The sequence below is a fragment of the Halichoerus grypus genome, chromosome 7, assembly GCF_964656455.1.
Source record: "Halichoerus grypus chromosome 7, mHalGry1.hap1.1, whole genome shotgun sequence".
In the NCBI taxonomy this organism is placed as follows: Eukaryota; Metazoa; Chordata; class Mammalia; order Carnivora; family Phocidae; genus Halichoerus; species Halichoerus grypus.
In genome coordinates this window covers 140,883,994-140,909,178 of record NC_135718.1, presented here as the reverse complement: position 1 = coordinate 140,909,178, position 25,185 = coordinate 140,883,994, and the positions used below count along the sequence as shown (strand labels likewise).

At 34.9% G+C, this 25,185-nt stretch overlaps 1 protein-coding gene across 1 annotated transcript in view; it reads left to right on the top strand.

The window, feature by feature from the left end:
* The window catches only part of USH2A (usherin), a 687,474-nt gene that overhangs the window by 101,051 nt on the left and 561,238 nt on the right, over positions 1–25,185 (top strand). Inside the window, exons 9-10 of the mRNA XM_078078672.1 lie at positions 1,631–1,826; positions 4,974–5,104. Coding sequence (XP_077934798.1) covers positions 1,631–1,826; positions 4,974–5,104 — 327 coding nt within the window. The remainder of the gene's footprint in view (positions 1–1,630; positions 1,827–4,973; positions 5,105–25,185) is intronic.

The following is a 25,185-nucleotide window of genomic DNA, read 5'->3' as shown; positions in this document are numbered from 1 at the left end:
GGTGTTCTCTAAGCTTCCTGGATCTGAGATTTGGTGTTTGACATTAAATTGGAGAAATTCTCAGTCATTATTGTTTCAAATATTTATTCTATTCCTTTTTCTCTTCTCCTTCTGGTATTCCCATTATGTGTATGTTATAACATTTCTAGTTGTCCCAGTGTCCTGTATTGTCTGTTTTGTTTTTTCAGTTTTTGTTCTCTTTGCTTTTCAGTTTTTGAGGATTCTATTGCTGTATCATGTACCTCAGAAATTCTTTCCTCAGCTGAGTCCAATCTATTAATAGGTTCATCAAAGGCATTCTTCATTTCTGTGTAATCTCTCTCTAGCATTTCTTTCTTTCTTTCTTTTTTTTTTTTTTTTTTTGGATTTCCATCTCTCTGCTTACATTGCCCAACCATTGTTCCTGCATGCTGTCTACTTTATCCATTAGAGACCTTGGCATTTTAATCATAGATGTTTTAAATTCCTAGTCTGATAATTCCAACATTCCTTACACATCTGATTCTGATGCTTGCTCTTTCTTTTCAAATTGTGCAGTGGTTTTTTGTTTTTCTTTTGTTTTGTTTTGCCTTTAGTGTTCCTTGTAATATTTTCTTCATAGACAGATGTTGTGCTTGGTAAAAGGAACTGCTGTACACAAGCCTTTAGCAATGTGGTGAAGTGTGGGGGAAGCACTCTATAGTCCTATGATTAGATCTCAGTCTTTTAGTGAGCTTGTGCTTTTGGACTGTGAGCTTTGGAGTTGCTTCTCTGTCTCTCCCACCCATAGGTGGGACAGGATGACTGGAGTGGGCTGGAGTTGGGTATTTCCCTTCCCTAAGTCAGGCTCTGATAATATCCCAGCAGGTTAGGCTCTGGTTCACTAATTTCTCCTGAAGGCAGATATTGTTAAGAAGTGCAGTGAGCACTGATTTATTTCAAAATGGTTCCCTTTTCCTCTTTCTGCCAGAAGTATGAGGAAATACTCCCCTAAGATTTACTGTGAGAACCTGGTCAAACTCCTGGAAGTAAATCTCACAAAATATTTGGGAGCCCCCCTTATAACTAGGTCCCCTTGGAGTCTTCAATTCTCAGACTTGTTCCTACTGAACTTCCAGCAATTTGTTAAGTACAGTGAGATTTTTTTCCCCCTCCTTTGGAAACGGTTCCCAAGGAAGCTTCTGCTAGTGAGTCTCTGCTTTTGTCACTGAGACTCTGTGTTATCTGTCAGTCTGTCCTTCCAGTCTTGGGGACAGTTTGTCCTGTTTTTTCCCCTTAGTGATCAAGAAGAGTTGTTGATTTTTCTTTTTACTTGTTAGGATAGAGTGGTGACTCCAATCTCTTTACTTGTGGAACCCCAAACTAGAAGCTACGTTTTAATGTTTTGATAAAAAAATTGAAGATTATTGAACAATAATAACTTTCCTCATTGGTTATTAAGATCGTTTTGCATAGTTTCAGCTTGTATGGACACTTACCATTTCACACTACCATGCCTATAATATGCTAATTTCTGATTTATAAAACATTTTTTCAAAAACATTATTGCTGGCTTTTAACTCTTTGATATTAGTTTTGCATCTAGTGCAAGTGTCTGTTACATAAAAAATGCTTTATATTTCTTTATTGTTCTGTTACTTTATTGTTTCAGTGTGATCACTGCTTGCCTCTTTATAATGATAAGCCTTTCCACCAAGGTGATCAAGTACATGCTTTCAATTGTAAACCTTGTCAATGCAACAACCATTCCAGAAGCTGCCACTACAACATCTCAGTGGACCCATTTCCATTTGAGCACCACAAAGGAGGTGGAGGGGTCTGTGATGATTGTGAGCATAACACGACAGGTAACTAGTAAATCATAGATAACAAATAACAAAGTCTGATTTGGCCTTTGAGACCCATGTGCCTTATACAATGCATGTCATTTTAAACTATGTTTTTGCTATCTCACTTAAGAAAGTGTTTTGATACTGTACCATATGATTTCATTCATGTGGAATTTAAGAAACAAAACAAACAAGCAAAGGGAAAAAGAGAGAAACCAGGAAGCAGACTCTTAACTATAGAAAACAACCTGATGGTTACCAGAGGGGAGGTTGGTGGGGGGATGGGTTAAATAGGTGATGGGGATTAAGAAGCGCATTTGTGATGAGCACCCAGTTTTGTATGGAAGTGTTGAATCACTGTACTGTACACTTGAAAAACTAACATTACACTGTATGTTAACTAACTGGAATTTAAATAAGAACTTAAAAAATGATACTGTTAGGTTAGAAAAGTAAAGCTTGTTCATTAAATCTTCATGAATCCAAATAATTAGGTAGTTTTCAGAAATAGCACTCTAATCTTCGACTATATCTTTTCAGGAAAGTTCTATTTTTTTTAAGTACAGGCCATTTGATTAAACCATGAGTATATTTTGGAAAACTCAGGAATTGTTAGTTTGAGTATGTATACCCTTAAGTTTCTTTGTGTGACCTTGATCTTCCATTTTGTCTGGATTTTCATGTAGTGATGTTTATGTTCGTTCAGATTTGGCGAGGATCCTGGTAATCTGAGAACACTTTTTAAAAATGCTAATTAAATGCACAAGATGATTATCAAAGTCTTGTTCTAAAAGCATACAGCATTTTGACTCATCGTTGAAAATTACTATTCTCTGAAGGGCTGGTATATGAAAAGCAGAAAGAGGCAGTATCTCAATTTGTAAAATATAATGGTCCAAATCTGATGGATTTGAAAGTGTACCGCTCTGAAGCATGAATGGATTTATTACATAATTATTGATGACCTAAAATGTCACCAGAACTTGGCTAGGTGCTGGGAATATAAAGACGAACAAGATAATGAATTTTCCTGTCTTTGTGTAGATTATTACATAGTAGGAAAGGCACACTATTAAAGGAACAATTACAAAGTTGTCTGATGAGTGCTAAGATAGGGCAAGTGCAGTAGGAGTTAATCAGGTGAAAGAGTGAGAGGGAAGGGAATTAGGGGGGTGGTGACAAAGATCTCTAGTAAGAGTAACAGATGTACAATGGCCCAGAGGAGAGAGGAACATGGCACCCTGAAAGAACTGATGGAAGGACAAATGGAAGATTATAAGAGAAGGTGCTAAGAAGGAAGGCAGGGGCCAGATCTAGAAGGCTCTATGAACCATGATGAAGAGTTTGGTTTCTATCCTCAGGTGAATAGGTGCCACTTGAGGGTATTTTACAAGAAAGAGACATAACAAGTTTTGTGTTTTAGAAAGACACAGCTGTTATAAAGTGGAGAATGGATTGGAGAGGGCCAAAAGTGGTTTGGAATACTGTGGTAGTCCAGGTAAGAAATAATGCTCGAGTACATTTAAGGTGGTATGGATAGAGAGAAGTGGATCCAAGAGATATGTGGAATGGAAAGTGACAGCATTTTCTGAGCAAAGTGTAGGGTGTAGGAAAGGGAAAGAAAGAGTCAAGACTCAATCTTAACATTCCAGTTTGAACAACAGGGTCAATGTTGGTGCCAGCCATTGAGATAGGAAACACAAAATGATCAAAGCTTAGGGAGAAAATGGAAAATTCTGTTTTGGAAATGTTCACAGTATTTCCAGGAGACACAGGAGAAACTTTTGTGGACAAATAGAAACTCCTGAAACTCTTCTCTTAAGATAAACCTTACTGTGATGCCTCAGAATAGATCAGTATCATCTATATACTTTAGTGGCATCATCTTACCTATTAGATTGTAAGAAAGCTCTGTGAAAGGGGTATAATATGTATTTTTGCTTGCTGCTGTATTTCTCAGCACTTAGCACAGTTTTTGAAACATGGTAATCACTCAATAAATATTCATTGAATGATAAATAAAGAAGGAATTTCTAGATTGGAGATAGAAATTCAGGAGTCATCAGCATATGCAAATAGAAATATTCTAGAAATATTATAAATTCATTTAATTTTTAATTAGTCCATGGCCAATATCCATCAGAATGTGTTTTTCACTTGATTAAGTTATTTCTATAGTCTTCTGATATTGAGCCAATTTTAATAATATTTGAAGAGAGTAGAGTACATAATGTTTAAAGGGGAATTGATAGTCTTGAGTTTTAACTCAGCTTCTTTCAGTGGTCTTATATACTACTCACATTTACTTTAGAACCCCCCCAGTATAGATTTTTTTTAATATATAAAATGGCAAGAGAAAATTTCTAAATAATAAATTGTAAACTATAGGAATTTCCTCATATTTCTAATATATCTAAACATAATCAATTTCTACTTTGCTATTTGAAATAAAAAATAATGGCCATAAGCAGAGAAACATTTGCTTTTAATAATGTTAACTATAGAATAATGTATTTAGAACAGTGTCCTTTTTTTTAAAACAAGATCTAGTTCTTGAAAAATATTTTTTTTAAATTTTTTTTTTATTAGAGAGAGAGAGTACAAACAGGGGGAACGGCAGGTAGAGGGAGAAGCAGGCTCCCCACTCAACAGGGAGCCTGACATGGGGCTGGATCCAAGGACCCTGGAATCATGACCTGGGCGGAAGGCAGCCGCTCAACCAACTGAGCCACCCAGGCGCCCCTTGAAAAATATTTCTAATACTGCATGCCTACTTGCTTCCAACTGTATAACCATCATCTACCTCACACATAAACATTTCTCGTATTTGATTTAGATTAAGTGCCTAGTCCTAGAAATAAAGAAAAGTTTTAAGTTTAGAAACAAACTCTTTCAAAATGTATGGGCCCCAACAAAGCAGAGCTTTTTATAAGTGTGGTATTATATAACAGATGGGAGTTTAATGAAGTAAAGCACAGTTTGTAACAGGTTCATTGTTTCATATGCTCTGGATCACTAAATTGGCAGGTAGAGATGAAAGGTGCATTAAAATGGACGTCCCGAAAATTATAGAATTCCCTCAAAGGAATACAGTCTTTAATTTTGAATTATGCAGCTGATTTTAATGAATTGGAAGTCATAATGCATAACCTTTCTCTGACGCAGGAAGGAACTGTGAGCTATGTAAGGATTACTTTTTCCGACAAGTTGGTGCAGATCCTTCCGCCATGGATGTTTGCAAACCCTGTGATTGTGATAAAGTGGGCACCAGGAACAGTGGCTTCCTTTGTGATAAGGTGAGTTTTCAGTATTGAAGGTAAAGAACTGCTCGCTTTCAGAAACTAATTTGGGAGATGTTCTACCGGTGAAATTGAGGTCTGTATTTATCAGGAAGTCCTAAGTGTGTGTGCGTTTGCTTTTCTAAGAGAAGGTTTAGAAGTGCTCCAGGGCAACTTTTAATATGAAATATAAGACTATGTATGTACGTGGTCCTTCGCATATAAGAAAGGCTTATTTTATTTTTAATTTTAAAATTGTGGAAAATATTGAGAGGGAGGTGATTCCAAGTAAACTAGGAAGTGAATTGAGTACATATATTGGCATTATTGGTGAATTAATATTAATAAAAGTTTTAAATAAGAATGGTTTCCCTCCTAAGTTCCATAGAAGATAGTATAACAAAGGTCACTTACACATAGATCCAAATGGAAATTGTTATAGTCCTACTTCTAAATTTCTTACTCCAACCTTCTCTCTTAACAATACAATACAATGGATTTTTATAATTTTATACTTGCTTTTTTAACTGATATTACAAATATGGATGTTTGACCTGCCTGAACACAGATTCTAACTGACCTGGGCCTGTGTAGCATACCCTACCTCAAGTCAGAAAAAGCAGCTCTGTATTTAAATGTGGTATCTTCAGTAGGAGCTTTTTACCTGTTCTGATAATACTAATATATAAGAATATATAAAGGGCAAATTTACTTTAAAGAATCAATTCAATGATTGTATTAATTTTTAATAATTACATATTGCCTTGTAAATAATTGAAAATGCACTGGCTAGGAACGTAAGCCTACTATCTAGTCAAAGAAAAAAAATTTTAAGTTACAGCATGAAGATACTAAGTTCAAGGCAAAATATATTGGTCTTATAACTTTCAGGATACATTAAAAACTGCTTTAACAAATAAAAGCCAAATATAAAGTAGGCCAAAATAAAGACTTGAAGAACTTCAGAGTGACTGTAGTGTGTTAATAAAAGAACATTATGTCTTATTGGAAAGCTGAAAAGTAGAAAAATCATTAACAAAAACAATACTATTTTTATTTTTTGATATTGAGGAACTAATGTCTTAGAAAGTCATATTACAGTTTTACATATTTTGATCAGTAAAGACTGTGTCTTTACACATCTCCTCTTTACAAATCTGCCAAGAATTTTCAGCACGGATGTCTTTTGCTTGATATTCAAATCTCAGCTCAAAGATCGATATATCTTTTAAGATATCTTCACTGACCACACAATTAGAGAACTTTTTCAAATCACTTTCTTTTACATTACCCCATATTATTTCCATTAAAGCCTTTATGAAAATTTACTTGTCTTTTTCTGTCCAACATAAACAGAACAGTTTCAGTATAATGAGTTCCCAATAAATATTTGTTTAATAAATGTTGGTTGACTGAAAAGAGATTCTGAGTACTGAAGCTCATAGTCAGATGGTCATTTAGAATGGTTATCACAATATGAGCATTATATAAAATTTTTACTTAAATAATTTTTCTCCCTGAAAACCGAAGGTCAAGTAACTTTGGTGTATAGTACTGAGAAAACTGTGAACTAAAGTTCTACCTCCCAAAGTCTCATTTACATGTCTGCTTCTAGAAAAATTCACTTCAAGTATAATATACATATGGCAGACACAAAAAGAATTGTAAAACTTATACCATGCAAAAATTAATCAAAATAAAGCAAGACTGACTATATTAATATCAGGTAATGTGGAGTACAGACAAATAAAATTTTCAGAGACACAAAGAGATATTATGTAATGATAAAAGGATCACTTAAGCACAAAGAGAAATTCTAAACGTCTATGTACTAAACAGTAGAGTGGCAATATATGTGAAGAAAAACAGAACTGAAAGGATAGATATTAAAGAAAAAAGAAACTTCAATCTCTCAAAAATTGATAAGAAAAAGAAAATTATCAAGAATATGGACCTCAACAATATCTCCAACCAACAAGATCTCACAACTAATGAACAGTCCACTCAACAACAGCAGAATAGATATATAATACACATATACCAAGATATCGTAGGACATAAAACAAACTTCAATAAATTTAAAAGAACTAAAACCATACAGAACATGTTCTTTGACTACAGTGAAATCAAAATAGAAATCAAAAAGAGATAAACAGCATAATACCCTCCAGTTCCATCCACGTCGTTGCAAATGGCAAGATTTCATTCCTTTTGAAATAAGTCAATCAGAGAAAGACATGTATCATATGACCTCACTGATATGAGGAATTCTTAATCTCAGGAAACAAACTGAGGGTTGCTGGAGTGGTGGGGGGTGGGAGGGATGGTGTGGCTGGGTGATAGACATTGGGGAGGGTATGTGCTATGGTGAGTGCTGTGAATTGTGTAAGACTGTTGAATCACAGACCTGTACCTCTGAAACAAATAATACATTATATGTTAAAAAAAAAAAAAAAAGAAGATAGCAGGAGGGGAAGAATGAAGGGGGGGAAATCGGAGGGGGAGACGAACTGTGAGAGACTATGGACTCTGAGAAACAAACTGAGGGTTCTAGAGGGGAGGGGTTAGCCTGGTGATGGGTATTAAAGAGGGCACGTATTGAATGGAGCACTGGGTGTTATATGCAAACAATGAATCATGGAACACTACATCAAAAACTAATGATGTAATGTATGGTGATTAACATAACATCATAAAAAAAAAAACAGATAAACAAAAAAATATCTCCAATCACTTGGAAACTAAACAACACATGGGTCAAAGAGGAAGTCTCAAAGGAAATTGAACTGAATGGAGATAAAAATACAAAATATTAAAATTTGTGGATGCAGGTAAAGCAGTGATACAAGGGAATTTTATACCATTCAGTGCTTGCTTTAGAAAAGATAAAGTCTCAAATCAATAATCTGAACTTCCACTTCAGGAAATAAGGAAAAGAAGAGGGAAATAATCTCAAAGCAAACAGAATAAATGATATCATAAAGCTAAGAGCAGAAATCAATAAAATTTAAACAGAAAAACAATAGAGAAAGTCAATGAAAAAAATAGATCTTTGGAAAGGTAAATAAAATTTACAACCATCTTCCAAGACTTACAAAAAGAGAAAACACAGATTACTAATAACAGAAATGAAACTAGAAGTATCGCTACGCACTTAGCAGGCATTATAGTGTAATAGGATATAACTAGCAACAGGTCTACACACATACATTTTACTACTTTGGTGAAATGGAGCACTTCCTCAAAAAGTATAAATTTCCTACTCACTCAGTATGAAATCAGTAATTTGAATGGGCCTACAACTATTAAGGAATTTGAATTCATAATTTAAAATTTACAAAAAAAAAAAAAAAAAAAAGGATCTCTAAGCCCAGATGGTTTCACTATAAAATTCTACCAAACATTTAGAGTAATTAACATGAGGTCTGTATCGATTACAACAAAATCAAAGAGGGGGGTGACTTCTTAACTCATTTCATGGAAGTATTATCCTGATATCAGAACCAGACAAAGTGATATACAAGTTATACTTTTCAAAGTAATATACAAGTTATTATGGAAAATGCCTATCAAAATCCCCAAATGATCTTTTTGTAGATATGGATAATAGGATGCTAAAATTTATGTGGAAATATCATAAGATACAATATTTTAGAAATGTTTCATAAATATATAGTATTTTAAATATTTTTATTATATTTATATATTAAAGATAAAATATAGTATTTGCATGTATGTTTTAGTGTAGCTAAAATAACTTCAAACAGGAGAATAAAATGGGAGGAATCACTCTACCTGTTTGCAAGGCTTATTATATAGTTATATTAATCAATATTGTATGGTGTTGGAGGAAGGATAGACAAATAGATAAATGTAATAGAATAGAGAAATCAGATATAGTCCTCATAAATATGACCAGTCAATTTTTGATGAAGGTAAAAAAGCAATTCAGGGGAGCAAAGATAGTCTTTCAACCCTCTAGCACTTGCATATTCACAGAAATTAACACAAAATGAAGTACAAATTTAAATGTTAAATGTAAACAAATACAACTTTTAAAATATAACATAAGAGAAAATTTGGGGGACATAAGGCTTTTTTAGAATCCTTAGACATGACACTAAATATATAATCCATAAAAGAAAAATACTGATAAATTAGGCTTCATCAACATTAAAGTTTTTGCTCTCAAAAGAATCTCTTAAGAAAATGAAAAGGCAATAAGCAGGGAACTGGATGTAATGAGCACTGGGTGTTATATGCAAAGATGAATCACTAAATTCTACCTCTGAAACTAATAATACATTATATGTCAACTAAATTGAATTTAAATAAAAAATTTTTAAAAAATGAAAGGCAAACTACAGACTAGAAGAAAATATTTACAAATCACATATATAAGAAAGAAACTATATCTAGAATATATAATGAACTCAACATTTAGAAAATGACAAACATAAAACAAAAGTGCTATCTAATCAGAAAATGGCCAAAGACATGAAGAGACACATCACTGAACAGGATATACAGATGGCAAATAATTCCAGGAAAAAATCTTCAACAGTTTCCATTATGGACATGCAAATTAAGACTACAATTAGACATCACAATGCAACTATTATAATAACTAAAAAGTGACAATTCCAAATACTGGCAAGAATAAGGAGAAGTTGGATCACATATTGTTGATGGGAATATAAAATGGTGAAGCCACTCTGAAAAAGTTTGAGTTTTAAAAGAACAAAATAGACATTTATCATACAACCTAGCAATTCCACTCCTGGGCATTCAATCCAGAGAAATGAAAACTTATGTCTGTAAAAACCTGTACATATATTTTAATAGCAGCTTTCTTTATAATAGTCAAAAACAGGAAAAAGCAAAAAAGTTTCTCAGTGAGTGAATGGGTAAACAAATTGCAATACATCTATACCACAGAATACTACTCTGAAATACAAGGAAAAGAACCACTGACATACACAACTGGATAAATCTCAAGGGCATTACTCTGAGTGAAAAATAATAGCCAGTCTCCAAAAGTCATATTCTGTATGATTCCACTTATGTAATATCATCAAAACAACAAAATTATAGGGATGAACAGATTAGTGTTTGCCAGAAATTAGGGATGGTGAGGGAAAGGAGATAGGCATGAGTATAAATGAATATCACAGGGTAGATCATTGTGGTGATGAAACAGTTCTGTATCTTGATTGTGGTGGTGGTTATACAAATATACACATATTATAAAATGGCATAGAACTATATGAACACATTGTACAAATGTCAAATTCATGGTTTTGATGGTGTACTACAATTGTGTAAATATAATCATCGGGGGAAACTGGGCAAAGAGTATATGAGACTCCTCTACTAACTTTGCAACTTCCTGTGCATTTATAATTATTTCAAAATAAAATACTATCTATAAAAGAAAGAGATAGATAAAAATATCATATTGACATCATTAGGTAGTGTTTCCAAGGGAAGACATAGTGAAGAAATATTCAATACACACATCTAACCAAACAATCACTTCAGTATTAAGTTAAGATCTCTTTTTGTATTGATAGATGGTCAGAATGTTACCACTCATCAAACCCATATTAAAATATTAAATATACAAAATGAAAAAAAAATACAAGACAGGGGGCAGCATTAAACACAAGAAATGACAGATAATTATGATCCAAAGAAGTAAATATAAGTCAAAATATATTTTTAAAGAATCTAGTGGTCTTTATGGTCTTGAAGCATGCTTTCTTTAAGTAAATATTTGATGAATTTTTATTCCTTACATCAAATTTTTTTTGTTTTATGATAAATAACATTTATATGCCAAAATGGCAGTCAATTTTGTTTATATTGGGTATAAAGCTCAACCCATAGACAAAGAATAGAAGACAGAATTTCTGGCTATAAAATGAAAGAAAAATAATATAAAATTGAATTTCTTTAGATGGATGGATAGATATAAATTTGAAGGTGATGAATTAAAAAGGAAAAATAGAAGAAACTTAACATGCATTATTGTCTCTATCTTTCAAGTAGAAAGTCAATAGATAGTGCCGGAAAACTTCCAAACTCGTTTTATGAGGCCACCATTACCTTGACCCCAAAACCCGACAAAGATCCCATCAAAAAGGAGAATTACAGACCAATAATCCTTGATGAACATGGATGCAAAAATTCTCACCAAAATACTAGCCAATAGGATCCAACAGTACATTAAAAGGATTATTCACCACGACCAAGTGGGATTTATCCCTGGGCTGCAAGGTTGGTTCAACATCCACAAATCAATCAATGTGATATGATACATTAATAAAAGAAAGAACAAGAACCATATGATCCTCTCAATAGTGGCATAAAAAGCATTTGACAAAGTACAGCATCCTTTCTTGATCAAAACTCTTCAGAGTAGAGGGATAGAGGGTACATACCTCAATATCATAAAAGCCATCTATGAAAAACCCACAGCAAATATCATTCTCAATGGAGAAAAACTGATAGCTTCCCCCTAAGGTCAGGAAAATGGCAGGGATGTCCACTATCACCACTGCTATTCAACATAGTATTAGAAGTCCTAGCCACAGCAATCAGACAACAAAAAGAAATCAAAGGCATCCAAATCAGCAAAGAAGTCAAACTCTCACTCTTTGCAGATGGTATGATACTTTATGTGGACAACCCAAAAGACTCCACCCCAAAACTGCTAGAACTCATACAGGAATTCAGTCAAGTGGCAGGATATAAAATCAATGCACAGAAATCAGTGGCATTCCTATACACCAACAACAAGACAGAAGAAAGAGAAATTAAGGAGTCGATCCCATTTACAATCACACCCAAAACCATAAGATACGTAGGAATAAATCTAACCAAAGAGGCAAAGAATCTGTACTCAGAAAACTATAAAATACTCATGAAAGAAATTGAGGAAGACACAAAGAAATGGAAAAACGTTCCATGCTCATGGATTGGAAGAAAAATATTGTGAAGATGTCAGTGCTTCCTAGAGCAATCCACACATTTAATGCAATCTCTATCAAAATACCATCAACTTTTTTCAAAGAAATGGAACAAATAATCCTAAAATTTGTATGGAACCAGAAAAGACCCTGAATAGCCAGAGGAATGTTGAAAAAGAAAAGCAAAGCTGGTGGCATCACAATTCCGGACTTCCAGCTCTATTACAAAGCTGCCATCATCAAGACAGTATGGTACTGGTGCAAAAACAGACACATAGGTCAATGGAACAGATAGAGAGCCCAGAAATGGCCCCTCAACTCTATGGTCAACTAATCTTTGACAAAGCAGGAAAGAATGTCCAATGGAAAAAAGACAGTCTCTTCAACAAATGGTGTGGGGAAAATTGGACAGCCACATGCAGAAGAATGAAACTGGACCACTTCCTTACACCACACACAAAAATAAACTCAAAATGGTTGAAAGACCCAAATGTGAGACAGGAGTTCATCAAAATCCTAAAGGAGAACACAGGCAGCAACCTCTTCGACCTCAGCAGCAGCAACTTCTTCCTAGAAACATCGCCAAAGGCAAGGGAAGCAAGGGCAAAAATGAACTACTGGGACCTCATCAAGATAAGAAGCTTTTGCACAGCAAAAGAAACAGTCAACAAAACCAAGAGACAAGTGACAGAATGGGAGAAGACATTTGCAAATGACATATCAGATAAAGGGCTAGTATCCAAAATCTATAAAGAACTTCTTAAACTCAACACCCAAAGAACAAATGATCCAATCAAGAAATGGGCAGAAGACATGAACAGACATTTTTGCAAAGAAGACATCCAAATGGCCAACAGACACATGAAAAAGTGCTCAACATTGCTTGGGCATCAGGGAAATCCAAATGAAAACCTCAATGAGATACCACCTCACACAAGTCAGAATGTCTAAAATTAACAAGTCAGGAAATGACAGATGTTGGCGGGGATGCAGAGAAAGGGGAACCCTCCTACACTGTTGGTGGGAATGCAAGCTGGTGCAATCACTCTGGAAAACAGTATGGAGGTTCCTCAAAAAGTTGAAAATAGAGCTACCATAGGATCCAGCAATTGCACTACTGGGTATTTACCCCAAAGATACAAACGTAGGGATCCGAAGGGGTACATGCACCCCGATGTTTATAGCAGCAATGTCCACAATAACCAAAACATGGAAAGAGGCAAGATGTCCATCGACAGATGAATGGATAAAGAAGATGTGGTATATATGTACAATGGAATATTATGCAGCCATCAAAAGGAATGAAATCTTGCCATTTGCAACGACGTGGATGGAACTGGAGGGTATTATGCTGAGCAAAATAAGTCAATCAGAGAAAGACATGTATCATATGACCTCACTGATATGAGGAATTCTTAATCTCAGGAAACAAACTGAGGGTTGCTAGAGTGGTGGGGGGTGGGAGAGATGGGGCAGCTGGGTGATAGACATTGGGGAGGATATGTGCTATGGTGAGTGCTGTGAATTGTGCAAGACTGTTGAATCACAGATCTGTACCTCTGAAACAAATAATACATTATATGTTAAAAAAAAAGAAAAAAGATTGCATGAAGGGAAAAATGCAGGGGGGGAAATCGGAGGGGGAGACGAACCATGAGAGACTATGGACTCTGAGAAACAAACTGAGGGTTTTAGAGGGGAGAGGGGTGGGGAGATGGGTTAGCCTGGTGATGGGTATTAAAGAGGGCATGTACTGAATGGAGCACTGGGTGTTATACGCAAACAATGAATCATGGAACAGTACATGAAAAACTAATGATGTAATGTATGGTGATTAACATAACATAATAAGAAAAAAAGGCAGTTCCTGAGGCAGAAAAAAAAAAAAAAAAGAAAGTCAATAGATATAATTAGGTATGTTATTTAGAGTTCCAAAAAATAACCAGTAGAGAGCTAAAAATAATACAACCAAAACTTCAGTGAAAAACTGGGTACTTTCCTCCTAAGATCAGGAACAAGACAAAAATGTCCCCTATTATCACTTCTATTCAACATTGTACTGCCAGTTCTAACCAGGAAAATTAGGCAAGAAAATGAAATAAAAGTCATCCAGGTTGAAAAGGAAGAAATAAAACTACCTCTATTTGTATATAGCATGATCTTGTAGGTAAAAAATTCCAAGGAATTAATTAAAAATCTATCAGAACCAAGAAACAGCAAGGTTCTGCAGGGTTGCAGAATATAAGATCCATATACAAAAATCAGTGGTATCTCAATGCACTTGCAATGAGCAATCTTGAAATTAAGAACACAACTTCATTTAAATAGCATCAAAAGAATAAAATACTTAGGAATATATTTAATAAAAATAGTCCAAAACTTATATTCTGAAAAATACAAAATATTGTTGAATTAAAGATCTAAGTAAGTGGAAAGACATCCCATGTTCACATATTAGAAACTTAATGTTAGTGCTCTACAAACTGATCTACAGATTCAACACAACCCCCTTAAAGCCTAACTGGCTTCTTTGAAAACATTTATAAGTACTTTTAAGGCACTTAAAAATGGACAAAACAATTTTGAAAAAGAACAGAGTTGGAAGACTCACACTTTCCAATTTCAAAATTTACTGTAACGTTGCAGTAATCAAGACAGTGTCATGTGGTTTAAGGAGATAGATAATAGATAGATAGTTAGATCACTACAAAATAATTGAGAGTCTAGAAAGAAACCCTCACTTTTACATTCAGCTGACTTTTGACAAGGGTGTCAATAAAGAAAGAATAGTCTTTTCAACATATGATGTTGGGGCAATATCATATCCATAAGCAAAAGAACAAAGTTAGATCTCTTTCACACCATCACAACACAGTCTTGTGTTTTTCAAAATATTAAATGTAGAGTTACTGTATGACCCAGCACTTTACCTCCTAGATATATACCCAATCAAAATGAAAATATATATCCTTGCATAATCTTATTCATAACGTTAATTGCTGCATTATTCATAATAATCAAATGTAGAAATAATCCAAATGTCTTTTAGCTGATAAATGGATAAATAAAATGTGGTATAACCACTCAGTGAGATATATTCAATGCTAAGAAGAAAAAAAGTATTGACACATATTACAACATGTACTTTGATCTCAGGAATGGGATTAGGGGAAGAAGAGGGACAGGAAGAAAAAAAGTTTTTAAAGAGATGCTTCCATATAATATTTTCCATGTACAAAAATCTAGTTTAAAAATGCATAAAAGGAAAAACATGCTTTAAAATATTAACACATTTTCTTTGTTTTGAAAATATTTTTCCTTTTTACTTTTTTCTCTCCCTAATTTGCTTTGTTGGTAATTTTTATAGTCAGATAGAAATAAAGAGAATTTTCATTAAATCTGGTATGTAGACAGAGAGGAATATATAGGAATCTGAATGTATACACATTGATAGAGCAGGTTTATGAATTTAAAACCACCACATTTTCTACCTCTAAATCACATTCATATTTACCTTGATTTTTATTATTTTCTTATGCTCCAAATACAGACACAAAGTATATGGATTATTATTAGGTGTGGAAATACAGTGTCAAATACATCTTGGCTAAATAATACTATAAAAGATTTCTAAAACAATGTTTTTTGTCATTTTCAATGGGATAACAGAATACACACTAAAAAATTTGTCAACAATGTCAGAATTATAAACTGAAAAATTGAATTCAAGGACATTTTAAAAATTCATGCAATTGCAATCCTTAATAATATTAGGGAGCATACAAGGAAATTAGGCAGTAGTTCAAGTCTCATTTTGTTATAATAACTTAGGAATCAAGCCAGCCCCAAATGGCCTGAGTGACTGTGTCGTGCGCTCTGTGTTCTGGAAGGGAACTTTCCCTTTGGCAGTTGTCATTTGAAACTCAATCCAATCTCATAAGATATGGCATGTTTGCCTTATTCTTCCATAAGAAATGTTATAATTCTTCCTCATGTGAGTGCCAAGATCTTGAGAATGGCATGAAATAATGCTCTGAGTCACTAAATCCTAAAAATACAGATGCCAAAGTCAAGACACTTAGAACATCTAAAGCATAATAATAGTATTAATATTAATAGGAGAGGGGAAAATGGAAAAGAGTCATTATTATTATTGTGGAGTCCTTATTATAGAGCCCTTGGATCCCTGGGGCTACCATGGATAAGTTTTAAGGCATATATATATATATATATATATATATATACACACACACACACACACACACACAAACATATCTTTAAATTTATGTAGTAGTGTGTCTGTGTATTTATTTGTTTGTTTATGTTTCTCTGAGGGAAGAGTTTTCAGTACCTTCATCAGACCCAAAAGCTGTACATGAGCCAAAAAAGATGAAAATTCACTATGTGTGCTGGGGAATAATAGGTCCATTTATCTTAAAATCAGCCTTGGCTATTAGCACAGATACTTATAAGTTTCCCAGGATGTCACTGCACTTCCTTCTTGTTTCCTTTGAAGTCAGTGCATGAGTTATTTAATATCTTTTCTGAGTCAGAGGTTGACTGTTCTTTCTTTTTTTCTTATCTACTATGACTTAAGTTTAGAAGAACTAAATAGAGCCTCATGCCTGGATGATGCTTAAAAAAAAAAAAAAAAGCATTCTGACGTATTGGAAAAGGGTCTATTAACTCATCCTTAAAGTACATATATAGAGAAATCCTAGTCTGCTCCTTATCCAAGGAGGGAGCAAATTGTCTCCAATCTGCCCCTCCTTTGCCCCTGTCCTTCATGTTTGCTGGTGTTCCTGGAGTACCTGCTACAGCCACCTACATAGGTAATGCTGATGATGTGAAAACACTTGAGAAAGTCCCTAGTATGACTCATGGCCTGAGTCATGTGGAAGGCATTCAAGAAATGTTGTCTCAGTGCTTTCCTGCTTGGGATTTTTGCCATCCCTCTTACCTTCCTTCTTTCTTACTTTGCTATGTTCTTGGATCTGAGAAACCATGAGTTAAGCTGCAACAGTCAATACATGGGAGACCACCCAGAGCAGTGCTTCTCAGACTTCTCATGTGCAAGCGAATATCTCAGATGTCTTTTTAAAAGGCAGATTCTGATTCAGGAAGTCTGGAGTAAGGACTCAGAATCTGTAAAAGTCCCCAGTGATGCCATTGCTGCTGATCTATGGATCACTCTTTAATAACCAAGTTGCTAAAACACCATCAAAGATGTATATGCAAAAGAAGCTGGATGTAGGTGTGTGTGAGAGAGAGAGGGGGTAAACATGAGTGTGTTCTTATGCATAAGTGTATACAGATGGACAGGAATGGGCTTACTCTGTTCTATCCTCTGAATCCCATCTTAAAATCAAATGGTTTTCTAAGTTTTCCATATGACTGAGCCTCTGTTAAATTATAGTCGAATTGTACTCTAAGCTGTGTCCTCAGAATTAGAGAATCTAAACTAAGTGATTTTTTTAAAAAATGAAAAAAAAAAAAAAAAACCCCAGTAAGGGAATCTGAAAGTTGGCTTAAAACTGATAATATAGTTGTAATTATATAAAAAGAAAGAAGAATGTTGATTGTAATGCTCAATAAGGTATCAGTAGACTGCTGCATTAGAGCCAGAACAGAGAGAGATGATTAAGAGACATTAAAAAATAGATTAATAAGGCAGGAGACTAGGGGCTGGAATGAATTAGATGAAATGGAAAGGCATCAATGAAGGAAGTATTTCCAGGTCCGACCCAAAGAAGATGGAATCATGAGGAATAAGGATCCTACTTACGAAAATTGATTGTTTCGCCAGAGGGATAATTTTCAAGGAAATACATTAAAAAAATGGAGCAGAATATAGTTTCTCCACATAATGTACCATTTCCTGCAGTTCATCAATGCTTTCTCATCTGCTCAGAACTAGGTATTTGTCATCAATTACCACAATATGTCCAAAAGTCACTGTGTGAATTTTCCAGAAATATATTACCTTATATTTTCTGTTACCCACATATTAAGGTGTACAAATAGAAATAATGCACACATTTCCTCAGTCTATGGAAAGTGTGACCCTGCATAGTATGATGTATGGTTACTGGCTATAAACATTAGGATTGTGAAGGATGTGAAAGATGGGAAGTTTACCTAGAACTTAAAGAAAGACATGAAAACTTGGGCATAAGTTGTGGTCTCTCATTCAGAGACATAAGGAGAGATGAGTAGTAATATTTCTCTTGCAGCTGGAAAGCTGAGTATTAATTGACTAATCTGAGAATTTAGAGGGCCAGATGCAAAGGATAGGAACAAAGGTGCTAAGGTATAAATGGAAAAAGAAAGGAAACGTGGATCTGATCTATCAATAAAAACTCGTACTGAAGAAGAACCAAGGTTATGACAAACTTCCTGGAAGTAAAATGGATGGAGCTATAACTGAGGTGAGGTTCCCACCTGCAGCCTAATTTGAGTTACATGTTTGAACACTCCTGGCATCTCCTTGGGAATGATCTTATCCCAAGGACTACGGTATAAAAACTTGACCAAATAATAATACCCCAGGCATTTAGGGCTAGATTCAATAGTGAAGATAGAATTGGCAGGGATAGTAGGCAATAACTGGATAATTGATTTAATTAACAAGTGTAGGTTAATAGGATACAAGGTCCTAACTACTCGATAGTAGTTAGAATAAACTAAACAGATGTAACAAATAGACACCAAATTACTAGTGGTCCAAACAATATAGGAGTTTATATCCTGTTCATAGAACCCCTCCAAGGTAGCCGTTTCAGGTTGGTTGGTGGCTCTCCTCCAGAAGACAGTTCAGGGACATAGCCCACTTCCATTGTCTGGCTCTGCCTTCCTCTAGAAAAGGAAAAGGCAATGTGGAGAAACAACTTTCACCTCCTGAAGGTCTTGGTCCAAAAAATGACATACATCACGTCCACTATCATTCTGTTGGTGAGAGCTAGTTACATGCCTACACTAGTTATGTGGAAGGCTAGAAAAATGTTGTCCCTGGCTAGGGAGCCACGTCCTAATTACAACTGTGTAATATGAAAGAGGAGAATGGATCCTGATGGAGAGCCAGCCATCTCTGCTCAGTGCCCACATGACAGAAGGTAGCCCAAGAATGAACAGGATGTTCTCTTCTACGTACAGAACACAGCAGCTTCTATTTAATGGAAACCCTGAGAATATAGTACCTCATCAGCACCTTGGGGTTATCAGACCATTAATATTGGAAGCAGTGCCTGCTTGGGGGTAAACCTTGTTTAATGGCAGAGGTATCATTGGAAGTTGGTCTGCTAAAACTGTGTCAGCACATATCAGCAAAAGAGGACTGGATATGGGTGGGAGGAGAACCAGCTTGCATGGAAGGTGAAAATACTTGTTCTTGAGCACATGTAAGAGAGAAGCCCCAGGGACAAGTGAATGAGAAGATAATCGTGGCCTCTCTAGGTACTCCCAGATGAGGAGGAAAGCATAAAGAACAATAGTGCATAGGGACCATAGATTTTAAAGGCAGTTTTCAAAATACGAGTATTTCAAGACTTTTAGCAAAGGCAACCACCATAGGATGGATGGATATATGTGTGTGTGTGTGTGTGTGTTTCTGTGTTTGCATGTATATCTTCTTGGGGTTATGATTAAAAGGTGAAAACATTTATTTATTTAGATATGAATATAGATAAGGTATGGTAAGTTTGTTTTACAAAATAGTCAATACATCACTGACCCTTTATATATATATATATATATATATATATATATATATATATATATATATATATATGATACTGATTCATTCAGGACAGATTATAGGCAGCCTCCTTTCTCCTGCCAGACTAATGTACTGATCATTTCCAGAGGCAGATGCACTCCCAGTACCAAGGGTGAACCAGTGGCAAAGACACCAGGTTCCTCAGTGCCATGCAGGACTGGGGATTATTTAAGCTCCGGGTGAGCTGAAGGACTGGTCTCCACCTTGATCTACCTGCATGAAGTTTTGATACTGTGTATGGGAGTGTCACATTTTGAAATGTATAAAACAGATTGGCAGGTAGTGAACATATTGCTTAAAATGCATGAGGACAAAAATTAGTCTGTAAAATCTCATAGGTTCCATTTGTTATGCATTTGTCATGTGTGAAGGATTATGCCAAGCACTTTTAGTCAATTAATTCAGTCCTTACTGAAGTTGGTGAAGGAGTTATTAATTTATCCCTTGTGTAGTTATGGACATGGAGCCTCAGAGAAATTATGTAACTCCTCCAAGATCACACAAGTAATAATGGGGTAGAGCAGAAATTCAAAACTCGTATTGTTTGTTTCCAAAGCTCAACTTGAGGTTAGAGATGCTGGGTATTACTTAAACATCTTTTCCTAGCACTGGGACATAAGAGGAACCCATCGCTGATTGCTCATCTGGATATTTACATATGTTATCTGAAAGTAGGAAGGAAACACATCCGTTTCTTTCAGGATCATTCCAAATCCTACTAAGTTAGTCCTAACCACTAAAAAATTTCTAAATATTTAGGAAATAAAAGTGTGTACATAATTGGCAAATTAATTTCTTGGAACCAATGTAATTCTCAAATGGAGATTTGGGTGATATTAAAGAGGTAATATAGCTCCCTAGTGCTTAGTTTATACCAAAGATTCAGCTTATTATCTTACACATAAACTAATTTGAATATTTTGTAAAGGTATTTTCTTTTAAGCCTGATTTATTTAGTTTCTTTATCATCTCATATGGACATCTTCCTCTCAATATATTTGAGATTTACTTTTTCACTGGTTCAACAAACTAACATAATAGTAAGCAGGCATTCTATTGTGTAAATTCACAGCAACTTTGATCACTTTTACCAAAATAAAACACAAATGATCATTAAACTAAAGAAGTTAACTTTCCTAACAGCGTATTTCTATACACCATTAACTATAGACATAGAAAATATATTTATTTATGTTGGAAATACTTTTTAAATGCTACTGAGATATTTCATATTGATAAAGTCAAAACACCATCTTGTTAATAACTACTATATTAATTTTGCAGCAGATTACAATAAGACTATACTGTATAGTTGTGCCATTCAGATGACATTTATGAAATGTTCTAATTTAACATGGTGACAAATACTGCATGCATCTTTCACAAGTTATAGCTTCTAATCTCTGAGCAAAAGAGACCTAAAACAGCAAAAAAGAAAAAAAAAGATTATGCAATATGAAATTATACCCCTTTGAGAACTAGAAGGACTATAATTATAGTACTTCCTCTTAAAACCATTCAAGTATGTAACATTGCTGGCAACAACAGTGTGTGGGGAACCTCTTTACACTCTTTCGGTCTTGAACACTCAAAGTATTGGGAAAAAATGTATTCCATTCCAACTATGACTTTGAGCATGCTTCGGTATTTTACCTTTTTGAACTCTTCCTTAGAGATTGTGGTGAGGAAGTTTGGAAAGCAGTTTTTCAGAAATACCTTTTGGAGGGGAAGGGAAGCTATAAAAATATACCAGCCTGACAAATGATAGACATTGTAGAATGGAAAAGAAAACACATCTTTGTTTTACACAAATGTAGAAGCCTTTCTTCTCAAATGAGTATTTTCGACAGCTGAGCAAGATGATAAACAGCAGTATCACAAAATGCTTAAATGGAAACAAGTATTATGATGTACATTATTCACCTGGCATTCTCTAATTTATGATATTTTTATGTGGCAGAAACCACTGCAGATTCATTTGTTTATTTTTGAAGTGGAATGAGTATCTTACTAAGGTAGCCTGTTATATTAATGTGGACATTGCTTAAGGGGGTCAGAAGCTTAAGGAAAGAAGTATCTATACTAGAAATATGTAGGAGTTTTTAGGGTCCACATCCTAGAGCGGAGCTAACTCCTAGCAGGGAGAATATACTGTGTAAAGATCAATTGATAGATGGACGATGGATGGATGGATGAATGGTTGAATGGATGGATGGATAGATAGATGTATTTTTCCTTAGAAGGACCAGCAATGCTGCAAATGATTAGATGTTTCATAAATGCTTTTTTAAAAAATTGCTATAATAAGTCTATTGTTAGAATTTACATTCAGATGATTAGTAGTACGAATACTTCAATATTGACTCAGTTTGGGAAGATGATGTTTCTTTGATGCTCAATGATGGACCTGTCAATAATTTAATGAGATGCATGACTAAGAAGAAAAAAGAGTAAGACTGAGTCCCAAGGAGCACTTGACTTAGTGCAGTGATAGAATAGGTTGCAAGTACCAAGCACTAGTTCTTAAATCTTAGTGTTCATAAGAATTACCAATGCAACCTTTTAAAAATGAGGATTCCTGGGCTCAACCTTCAGGGACTTTTAATTCTATAGGTTTGAGTTATTTCGTTGTGGATAATCAAAGAACTCAACTTTGGAATACACTAAACATATGTTGTAGATTTGTGTATTCCAAAATTTTCAGTGCTAAGAAATGGTATTGCTTGATTGAGATGAATATTTTGAAAACTATGAATATATAGTTTTTTTTTTACTTGAATGGAGAAGAATTTGGGGCAAGTAGTCTATTACAGTCATAACTAATTCTCTACTAAAATTGAGTAGAAATTGTGATTTTTATAACTCCTGTTATATTTGACAGTATCTCCTGAATACATTTCAGTTATGTAACAACTGACTTTAATTAATTTACTTAATCAATAAACATATATCTTAGGCATGCTATGATGTACCGGGCACTATGCTAGTCAAGGTGTACATAATAGTAAATAAGAGAAACAGAAACCAGTGAATTAAATTTATCTTTCCTGGGGCACCTGGGTGGCTCAGTCATTGGGTGTCTGCCTTTGGCTCAGGTCATGATCCCAGAATCCTGGGATCGAGCCCCGCATTGGCTCCCTGCTCCACGGGAAGCCTGCTTCTCCCTCTTCCACTCCCCCTGCTTGTGTTCCCTCTCTCGCTGTGTCTCTCTCTGTCAAATAAATAAATAAAATCTTTAATAAAAAAAATAAATTTATCTTTCCTGAAATGCCTTGTTTACTATTGTTATTTTAAAAGAAACTTTGTAAAGATTTATTTTCTTTTCATTGCCAGTGATAAACCCATCTTGACTTTAGAATTTCTGTTTTTAGGTGTGTATTGTATTAACCATCAATTGTGCCCAACCACTCTCAATAGTTTCTCCTAAGTGTGGGACCTTGCCATGGAAGTGTGCCCTGGTTAGTCTGTTTTGAGAGTTCATGGAAACTGGATTATTCCAGACTTCAATTTCCACTGCAGATCTCTTGCAATCACTGTTGCTGGGTCAGTGAAACCCCTTTAAGATTTGGTTGCCCATTCTCAAATTGGTACAGTGCACCTTGGCTTCTCTAGTTTTTAGGTCCTTCAAAAGTCAGATGCTCTGTGACTTCTGTCTGCTTTCTCCCCCACAGATAGCGATACCATGCCGGTCTTGCGACTATTGATAGTTTGTTCCCACTTGCTACTTTTTGGGGGTTTCTGCGGATAGCTGGTCACCTAGTTTTGTTATAAATATTGTTCATGGCTTTTTTTTTTTTTTTTTTTTTTTTTTAGTTTTGCTCTTTAGTTCTGTCAGTATGTTAGGATTTGGAAAGACTTAAGGACTTTGTGGCCATATAATCATTACCCCTGATTCCTCTGAGGTCTGTTTCAACTTTTACTGCCTAACTTAAATATATAAGGTACATGGAAAAAATGCAAGCCCAAACAAGCGCTTGTTGTTTGCTTTCTTATGTGATGGCTCCCATTTCTCCTCCTTTTTCAATCTACTTTATCCATCAAAGCCTATCCCTCCCTCCACTTTTCACCTACTCACTACAATGCTCAACTGCACTAACTCAGCTTTTCCTGTACTTATCCAAACTCAGTTCTTTATGGGTAATTTAAGTCTCTTGTGAAACTGAAAAAGAGGCCCTAAAGACAAGTGGGAATGAATGGCAAAATGACTCTTCATCAGGTAAGCAGCCAGGCATCAATGTGAAGCTGACTATTTTCTGAACCAGAAGACTAATGATGGGAAAGGAAAAATAAGCAAACGAAGCACAAAGTTGATGAAAAGGGGAAAGGAAGGCTGAAAAATCAGCCAGACAGAAATTGGACAAACAGTAGTGAGAATGAACAAACTCAAAGTTAGTTCCTTGAAAAGATTAATAAAATTGATAAACTCATCAATAAAGAGGAGAGAAAATGCAAACTGCCAACCTCAGAAATTGTAAAAAAAAAAAAAAAAGAGAGAGAGAGAGACATCACAGCATGTTCTACAAACACCCTGATATCATGAATAACTCTCTCCTCTAATTTGATATCTTAAGTGAAATGAACAAGTTAACATGAAAATAATACAAGAAGAAATAGAACATTAACATAAGCCTAGAAAGAAATAGAAAATCTAAATACTTCATACAAATTAAAGACATTGAATTTGTAATCAAAATTCAAGTTTCAAAATTCCCTTTCAAGAAGGAAAACTTCAGGCCCACGTGACTTCACTGGTGAATTCTTTGATAACATGAAGTAATAAATCCTATCAGTCCTACATAAACGTTTAGAAAACTGAGGAAAAGTATATACTTGCCAAGTCATTTTGTGAGGGCTACCTGACCATCATCCCATAACCTGACAAACCATTTAAAAACAAGTCTATCAGGAACAAAACAAGGATGTTTTCTCTTACAACTTCTATTCAGAATTCTAACAGAGGTCAAGTGTAGTACAAAATGAAAAGAGGAAAAGGCAAACGTAGCTACAAAACAAATCCTGTGCAAGGTTTCCAACCAGATTGCTGCCATCCAGCCCTTCCTATAGAAACTCTGGGGCCATCACTGAGGTAGCATTATGTTATGAGAGCCTAGAGAGGCATGTTGAGGCCACATCATGGAATGTGGACTTTGTTAGGTAAGCAATAGGGAGCTATTGAATATCCATGAGCATAGAAGTGATGTAGTGGTGTTCCTCGTGTGGAGGAGGCAGTGGAGGCAGTCCACCCCAGTGGGGAAGAGTAATGTATCACAAGCATCATTTAGAATTGCTAGTACCTGGTGATAATAAGAAGCAAAACAAATTTACTTGATTTTAATTTATTTTTTATTTTTTTA